At 50.3% G+C, this 8,501-nt stretch overlaps 2 protein-coding genes across 3 annotated transcripts; both read right to left on the reverse strand.

The window, feature by feature from the left end:
- Positions 1-284: 284 nt before the first annotated feature.
- LOC125541138 (uncharacterized) lies at positions 285-1,988 on the reverse strand. Of its 2 annotated transcripts, none has more exons than XM_048704612.2 (3): positions 958-1,987; positions 788-874; positions 285-633 (listed from the first exon to the last, which is right to left on the reverse strand). In XM_048704612.2, the coding sequence occupies exons 1-2, from the start codon at positions 1,871-1,873 to the stop codon at positions 801-803; spliced, it is 990 nt and encodes a 329-aa protein (XP_048560569.2). In that variant the 5' UTR covers positions 1,874-1,987; the 3' UTR covers positions 285-633; positions 788-800. The 2 variants fall into 2 exon arrangements, with proteins under 2 accessions (XP_048560569.2, XP_087395801.1); XM_087539675.1 differs by having other exon boundaries at positions 582-668; positions 958-1,988.
- A 681-nt stretch (positions 1,989-2,669) lies between these two features.
- LOC125536020 (DNA/RNA helicase protein) lies at positions 2,670-7,913 on the reverse strand. The gene is made up of 3 exons (XM_048699099.2): positions 6,459-7,913; positions 5,730-6,036; positions 2,670-3,756 (listed from the first exon to the last, which is right to left on the reverse strand). The coding sequence occupies exons 1-3, from the start codon at positions 7,803-7,805 to the stop codon at positions 2,936-2,938; spliced, it is 2,475 nt and encodes an 824-aa protein (XP_048555056.1). The 5' UTR covers positions 7,806-7,913; the 3' UTR covers positions 2,670-2,935.
- Positions 7,914-8,501: the final 588 nt, after the last annotated feature.

The raw sequence follows: 8,501 nt of genomic DNA on the forward strand, positions 1-8,501 counted from the left end.
TGAGCTCAAACAAGCTGCCCGTAAGCCCAAACGGTATACATTTTAAAGCCGGTAACATGTGAACAATATGGTAACCGGCATATTAACGGATGATAACTTCTGAGCTCGGAAGAAAATGCTAAAACAGTCCGAAGGAGTTTAAGTTCTCATCGTGATAATTGCCTGTGAATAGCCCGGTAACTCACACATAAATAGCCTGGTAACAAAATGGCAACACCCAACTGAGATAAGTTTTGGAGCCCAAAGCAGCAGTACGCAAACAGTATGGCAAGTGGCAACTCACATATTACTGCATGTTAACTTCATAGCTGAGAATAAGATCGAGAGTTTCTCCAATATATGGTAGCATGGGCACCAATGGTGAACCAAGGACTAAAGGTTCAATACTTAAGTTTCTCTTCTATATAAGAGATCTGCAAGCACGAATTAAGTTTGAAGTCGCCGATGCTGCTGCTGCTACTTAGTGCACGAATGCTTAATTATTTACAGACTTGGTTACTGGAGTATGTTGTTGTTGCTGCAGTGCAGATCGATCGCCGAGCGGTTGCTCAGATCAAACCATCATCCTGGCTTGCGGTTGCGGGGGGGTCATCTCCATCTTCACTCCCGCCCGGACGGCCGCCGGCCCTGCAACTGCAAGGAGACGAGCAGTTCAGAGGCGGTTACATCTGTATTCAGATTTCAGCAGAGCATAAACACGTAGGAGGTTCAGATCATCTCTTGGCACAGATCAGTGAAGAAGAAGAAGAAGAAGAAAGAGATCAGTTTCAGTCTTTTGTTTTCAGACCTTTGTATTTCCGTTAGAATGCTGCCACGGCCAGCCCGCCGCCGACGAACACCGCGGTGAGGAAAGGATGATCGTTCATCAGCTTCCCTGCAGCCATCGTGATCAGATCAAAATATTTTCCACGCCGGCGCAGTAAGAAGAAGAGGAGGAGTGCAGTGTGCTCTGCTCACCGAGCCTTCTGAGCGGGGGCACCCGCGCCGGCGCAGTGGAAGTGACGGTGGCGGTGGCGACGGCGACGTCGAAGCGCAGGTAGCAGTCGAAGCCGACGACGGCGCCGGCCACGCCGTCGCGCCACGCGTCGAGGCCCCAGCAGCAGGTGTCCCCCGCCCGCGCCGACTGCCGGGGGCACCAGGACCACTCGCAGGTCTCCGCCACCCGCGCCGAGTACTGCACGCACCACGCGCACTCCGCCGCCGTGCGGTCCTGCGCGCACTGCGCCAGCACGCGCACCGTGCTGTTCTTCTTGTAGTCGCTCGCCGCGGCCGTCCAGTCCATGGCCACCAGCATCCTCGCGCTGGCGGGCGCGACCGGCCCCAGGCGCCACGCCAGGTCGGCGAGGCTCTGCAGCTCGGGGGACGAGCTGGTGGCGAGCGCGTCGGCGCCGGTGATGACGCGCGCGCGGAAGTCATCGTAACTGGGCGAGGACGGGTTGGTGTCGGCGTAGGACGCGAAGCAGGCGTCCGTCCAGACGCCGGCGCGCCGGCCGCGGGCACCGCAGGCGTCGGTCAGCTTCTTGGCCGCGGCGGCCAGGCACGCGCGGCACTGGGACGGCGTGGCGTACCCGAAGCAGAGCCCGCGGACGAACGCGACGTCGCGTCCGACCACTCCGGCGGAGCGCAGGGACGCGAAGCCCGTGGGCACGGCGGCGGCGGGGAGGTTGGCGAGGAGGGAGAGCACGTTGGCTTGGAACGCCGTGGCGTTCTTGGCGCTGCTGGCGTTGGCGTCTGCCTGCGCGTGCGGCGGGTGGCACTGGACCAAGGTGGGGATGACGCGCGGGCGCTCCTCCGAGTCCGAGGCCGCGGCGGCGGCGGCGGCGACGAGGACGAAGAGGAGGAGGAGGAGGAAGGGAGGCGTGGAGCCCGCCATTGCCGGTCTCGTGCTCTGGCGCTCGCTTCGGCAACTGGTGAAGTGGTGAAGTGGCGATGGAGGTAGTAATAACAGAGCAGAGCAGGCGGGGAGTGCAGGACAGGAGACGAGACGCGTCGGAGGAGCTTTGGTGTTGGGCGGCGCCTTCCGCGTAGCTTCGCGCTGTACGGCGAGTCTGCTTGTGACGAAAATGGAGAGACGAAAGAAGAAGAGGACCCGAGCGATTTTACCATTCCGGGCGTCTCCCTCCTCTCATCATACCTGCCTGCTCGCTCGCTTTATCACCCTTTGAACATGCAATGCAATGGCAGCCCGCGTGAAAGAGCAGAGGGGAGACTTGCTGCAGTGTGCTGTAGAAACTAGTACGCGTTTCCAAGAGATTCTAACTAGAGAAAAGAAAAACACTCAAGATTACAACAAATCTGAGGAGGAAATTCTCTTTCAGATGGTTCCTCAAATAACTTATGTATATGTATCTGAGTATGTATGTATGTAACGCATACACACTCAAAATGCGTTGCCTAGGCCCTCCATCCTTTCTACTGCATCATGAACATTCCCAGCATATATATATATATATAGCACACTAATGAGGCCATGGAATTTGTTGCCCCTGAACCAGGAAAATGCTCTCCCGCTAAAATGAGTCATCAGCAAATTGACCCAACCCTTGTTTAGCTGCTTCAAAAATCTTGAAGAAATCAGAAGAATAAAACCAAGGATTTTAGAAGATAATAATATCATCAAGAAACAACCAGCAATACGCAAGACATCAGAATTAAACGACATCCATCCCTTCCTAACATGAACTGGACTTGTTACTGTGTAGCAGCACCACATTCACAGGCATACAAATTCATACACCTATGTATGTATGCAGGAATTTCCTACACCCCCTACTCCTGCACTGATACGAGATGCTACAGCCACAGGTTGTGCAAAACAGGGAGCCCTTCAGCAGGTATCCCTCCCCCTTGCACTCATGCATGTTCACCACACGGGACAAAATTACATGCACTCGCAGCATACGCTACCGTAGGGGAAAACCACCACTCTATCAGACTATGGCCCAAAACCTAGCATAATGCGCAGCTCCTCAAGGCGCAGCTCCTTTTCCTCCTTGCCTCCTACTTTCTTCCTGAACGCGCCGCTGATCAGCCGCTTCTTCCTCTCCTGCAGCTCCAGGACCCTCTCCTCGATGCTGTTCTTCACGATGAGCCGCACCACCTTCACCGCTTTCTTCTGCCCGATCCGGTGCACCCGGTCCATGGCCTGCTCCTCCGTCCCAGGGTTCCACCAGGGGTCGAACAGGTACACTGTCGACGCCGCTGTTAGGTTCACGCCAGCTCCTGCAGCCTTCAGGCCAGCCAGCAGTACGGTTGGGGCATCGGGGCCGACGGCCGCAAACTCCTTTATAACATCTGACCTCTTCTTCACGCTCATGGTGCCGTCAAGACGTAGTATTTTGAAGCCTGCTCTTTTCAGTGGTCCTTCGAGCAGAATCAACATCTTCTGGAACTGGGAAAACACGACAGACTTTGATGAAGGGTCTTCCTTTTGTGACCGCTTCAGTAGCTCCAGCAGGGCTTGCACCTTGGAAGAGAGAGGTTTGTCAGACTCAAGACTGCCCGATTCATCGTCATCAGGATGTTGTACCGCCGGAGCAATAAAGAGGTCGTCTTTCGATAGGGAGCGCCGACATATTGGACAACGGGAACTGGCGCTCTTGAGGATTTTTAGGATGCAGGTTTGGCAATATATGTGAGTGCAGCTTGTTATAACAGTTGTAGATGGAGGAGACAAGCAAATTGGACAGTCAAAGTCCTCTCCATCAGCAACCAATGAGGCAAGCTTCTTCAACAATTCGGGGTTCTTAGACACATCTGCAACAAAGGTAACAGATTTCTCTATAAGTAGCAACAAAGATATTTCCAAAGTGAAAAGTACAAGAACAATACAACAACAACAACAACAACAACAACAACAACAACAACAACAAAGCCTTTAGTCCCAAACAAGTTGGGGTAGGCTAGAGGTGAAACCCATAAGATCTCGCAACCAACTCGGCTCTGGCACATGGATAGCAAGCTTCCACGCACCCCTGTCCATAGCTAGCTCTTTGGTGATACTCCAATCCTTCAGGTCTCTCTTAACGGACTCCTCCCATGTCAAATTCGGTCTACCCCGCCCTCTCTTGACATTCTCCGCACGCTTTAGCCGTCCACTATGCACCGGAGCTTCTGGAGGCCTGCGCTGAATATGCCCAAACCATCTCAGACGATGTTGGACAAGCTTCTCTTCAATTGGTGCTACCCCAACTCTATCTCGTATATCATCATTCCGGACTCGATCCTTCCTCGTGTGGCCACACATCCATCTCAACATACGCATCTCCGCCACACCTAACTGTTGAACATGTCGCCTTTTAGTCGGCCAACACTCAGCGCCATACAACATTGCGGGTCGGACCGCCGTCCTGTAGAACTTGCCTTTTAGCTTTTGTGGCACTCTCTTGTCACAGAGAATGCCAGAAGCTTGGCGCCACTTCATCCATCCGGCTTTGATTCGATGGTTCACATCTTCATCAATACCCCCATCCTCCTGCAGCATTGACCCCAAATACTGAAAGGTGTCCTTCTGAGGTACCACCTGGCCATCAAGGCTAACCTCCTCCTCTCACCTAGTAGTACTGAAACCGCACATCATGTACTCAGTTTTAGTTCTACTAAGCCTAAACCCTTTCGATTCCAAGGTTTGTCTCCATAACTCTAACTTCCTATTTACCCCCGTCCGACTATCGTCAACTAGCACCACATCATCCACAAAGAGCATACACCATGGGATATCTCCTTGTATATCCCTTGTGACCTCATCCATCACCAATGCAAAAAGATAAGGGCTCAAAGCTGACCTCTGATGCAGTCCTATCTTAAAGTACAAGAACAATGACCGACACAATTGTGTTGCAGCATGATACAGTAAGGTAAGTAAGTCAGGGATAAGAATAACTGGACAGAGATAGGAACAATCGATTTCATCATTCCTTACTTGTTACAGTGGCAAACGTAAAAATATATTATCAACAATAAGCTGAAAACAATATATTCATGCTGAATGCAAGCTTCATTTTTAGAGCACGTGTTAAATTGATACCAATCATCATTCACAATATTATAATTGAGTCAAGCAATTCCTACAATCAACCAAGGTTACTAAAAAGGATCACTACCCCTAAATATTCAACCTAACTTGTATGGGATTTGAAAACGATTTAATATTTTCTGGATGATAGCACCTAAAGTAAGAATTTTTTTTGCCACCCTGATAGTACCAAAATTTTCTGCAAGGTGTGAGAAATTTTTCGCTATGCAATGGTCTAGGGATATTGCTGCAATATGCAAATGTATTAAGTGCTTAGAAAGGTTTATCGGCAAAGCTACCATCACTACTGTGTACTGTGGACTTGTGGTAACTGATATCAAGTTCTAGTGAAAAATTAATCATAATCCCGTTGCAAGGTAACTACTCACTCTGTATCTTATAACAAGAGCAAAAGCCTTGCAATATAACAAAATTATTGATTAACTACCAATCCACTTACTGACATTTGTTCGCCTTGAATAGATAAACGAACAGCATTTAAGTACTTTGCTAGGTGGATGCTAATACAGTACAACGGTCTGTTTCCTGAGGAAGCAAGACAAAAGTCCATTCAGATACTAATATACTAGTATAACTCACATGTGATGCTTCTTTATATTGTAAGTGTCAAATGTGGCAAATGAAATATCAATTCTGTCTATACTAATATCATCATAACAAAAAAGCATGAACACAAAAACACAGAAGTCCATACCTTCAAGGGTGTTGGCAGGAAGCCAGGATTTAATGTCGAAAGGGCACAGTGCTACATCATTGCAGAGCTGGCGTAGCCTCAGAATCAAAAAAAGCACGGTTGAGTAATTACGCAATATTGAATCTCTGTCACCAAACTCCATCATTTTGTTTCTCCCTTCCGATTCCATCTGATCATAACACTCCCGTTCCTCTGCAGAAAGCTCAATGGAACACACTACAACAGTTTTAGGTGGAATGCCTATCACACTCTTGCTTCCACACTCTGTTTCTTTGGTTCTGCGCAATGAGATAGCACCTAGCAGGTTCTGCAATACATAGAGAAGAAATTTACCTTGCAGAAATGAAATACAGCATCAATTGTTTGAGATCCCATTCAAACACCACTATACCAGCACTAACTATTTTTCCCAAATGAAGAGTGCCAAACATTGAATAGCAAAATCGAAATAATGGACAATAAGATATAAATGTAGGCGCGCTATGATCGGCTGATGGCAAGTAGTAAGAGAATTTGATGCGCAAGAGCCTATACAAATGTCAGGAACAAAACCTATAGGAAGATATGTACTCCAAGCAAACAGCATGAGTAATAATTTTCTAATCCTAGGAGCTGGTCATCACCTTCACTGTTCAAAAACATTTGATGCAACTTGCTACAATTCCTAGTTCTTTACAATTGCAAAACGACGAAAATGGTGTGATGAGAAGAAAGGGACAACCGCCTTACTTGTAATCGTGACAATCCAGCCTTATCCCCTTTCTCCAGGGGACGCTGGATTAAGCTCTGCCAGTAGCTCTTGACTGAGAAAGGCTCAAACTTCAAAAAAGCCATAAGCGGGAACAAATCCAATGAGCTGTTCTGAATTGGCGTCCCTGTGACTACCCACCGCCTCTGTGCATTCAAAGCAGTCACCGCCTTGGTCTGCAGAGCTGCAGAGTTCTTGATAATATGGGCCTCATCCAGAATCACCCGGAACCACTCAATATCGTTCACAGGTGAGCCCTCCTGGCCAAATTCTGTGCCCAAGACGCTGTAAGTGGTAATCACAATGTCATACTTCAACAGCACCTTCTTATCTTTTGTTCTCTGCCCATGGTACATATACACCTTCAAGCTGCCTGCATTCGTATGCTCCTCCAGTTGTGTCACCCAAGACGAGAACACCGAGGGCGGGCACACCACAAGTGTCGTCCTCGATCCCTCCTCCGCATCATCGATCTTCCTCCTTTTGGTCCCTTTGGCCTTCCCCCCTCCCACATTGCGAGCTTTACTTCGCGCAATCAATGACAACAGCGTGAGCGTCTTGCCAAGCCCCATATCATCGGCGAAAATCCCGCCTCTCAGTGGTGGCGGCCTCTGCTTGGCATTCTGGCTGGTAAGCACATTCTCGTAGCCCCCATTTTTATCTTCCTTCCAGAATGGCGGCAGGTCACCGGACTCCTCCCTGTGCACCAGCCATCCCAAGGCTACCTTCTGGTGCTCGAACAGGTCTGACACCACGACATCCTCTGGAGGCTCCATAGGCTCAATCCGGCTCTCCCCTTGCTTCCCCACACGCGCGAACAGCTTATCGACATCCCGGTCGGATTTCTTGGTCTGCTCTTGCACGATGGCGGACTGGGACAGGGCGAACTCGATGTGGTTCGGGTCGATGAGGACGAGGCCGCTGTCGTCGACGGCCTCGCGGACGATGGCGGCGGCGGCGGGGCGGGCGAAGAGGTGGATCTGGCAGGGGAGGTTGTAGAAATTGTTGCCGGCCTTGGAGGACCGGCTCCCGGGCACGAGGACGTGGGTGTTGGCGACGAGGAGGGAGTCGAGGAGCGGGGCGAGGACCTTGGCGGTGCGGCCCTCGATGTGGCCGACCTGGCGGCCGCGGCTGTTGTGGACGGCGATGGCGTTGCTGTCGTAGCGGTTGAGGGGCTCGCGGATGAGGGAGGGCCTCTCGCCGCCGCTGAGGGTGCCGCTGTAGTGCTTGAGGCCAACGATCTTGGAGACGACGAATCCCACGAGGTAGGGCTCGTTGTCGTCGTCGCCGCCGCCGGCCCCGCGGGAGGAGGAGGAGGAGGCGGCCATGGTGGCGGCTGCGGAGGGAGGAAGGAAGGGAGGGGTTTGAAACCGAAAAGGCGGTGGAAGCGGAGAGGTGGGGAGAGGTTTGGGGTTAGGGTGAAGAGTGGGGAAATTTTACCGACCGCAGAGGATGGATGGGTCGATGGGACTCCACGGGATATACCTCGGTGCTCCCGGTGGGCGCACCCTGTATCACTGTATGCAAATTTAGTACTGTAATTCTAAAAAATGAATTTTTTAATCAAACATGATCAAGATCAAGTACTGTACTTGTATAGAAAAATTGGCCAAAAAATGATTTACATTGACTTCATGGCAAAAAAAGAAAAACAAATCTATGACTACAATATAGCATGAATAGCATTTGTATATAGCGTTATTTGTCAATTTTTTGCCGAATCTTTTTATATGAATGCAATACTTGATCATGTTGATGCCAAAGAAGTTTCAGAATGTTTTGAACTTTTTTTTAGTTACTAAATTACTTTTGCATATAGGGTGCGCGCGCAGGAGCACCAGGTTCTCTTCCGGGAATCCAGCGCCTCTTAATTCGTTTCTCGGGGATTACAGCCGGTCTTACCAAATCGGCCCCCCTAAACGTCTGTGGATGCGTGTCCGTGGACAGTGACCGGTCACCCTTCAAATGTCTTCTTCCACGGCCTTCGACTGGGTGCCTTATTAGCAAATCTTCAAATTCATACA

Source organism: Triticum urartu, chromosome 2A, assembly GCF_056163025.1.
Source record: "Triticum urartu cultivar PI428250 chromosome 2A, HENAU_Tu73, whole genome shotgun sequence".
Classification (NCBI taxonomy): domain Eukaryota; kingdom Viridiplantae; phylum Streptophyta; class Magnoliopsida; order Poales; family Poaceae; genus Triticum; species Triticum urartu.

Coding starts and splice junctions, on each gene's coding strand:
- LOC125541138 (XM_048704612.2), bottom strand. CDS start 1,873: ATGGCGGGCTCCACGCCTCCCTTCCTCCTCCTCCTCCTCTTCGTCCTC. Junction 875..957: donor GCCCCCGCTCAGAAGGCTCG/GTGAGCAGAGCA, acceptor CGATGGCTGCAG/GGAAGCTGATGAACGATCAT.
- LOC125536020 (XM_048699099.2), bottom strand. CDS start 7,805: ATGGCCGCCTCCTCCTCCTCCTCCCGCGGGGCCGGCGGCGGCGACGAC. Junction 6,037..6,458: donor CTGGATTGTCACGATTACAA/GTAAGGCGGTTG, acceptor TATGTATTGCAG/AACCTGCTAGGTGCTATCTC. Junction 3,757..5,729: donor TCCTGCCAACACCCTTGAAG/GTATGGACTTCT, acceptor CCTTTGTTGCAG/ATGTGTCTAAGAACCCCGAA.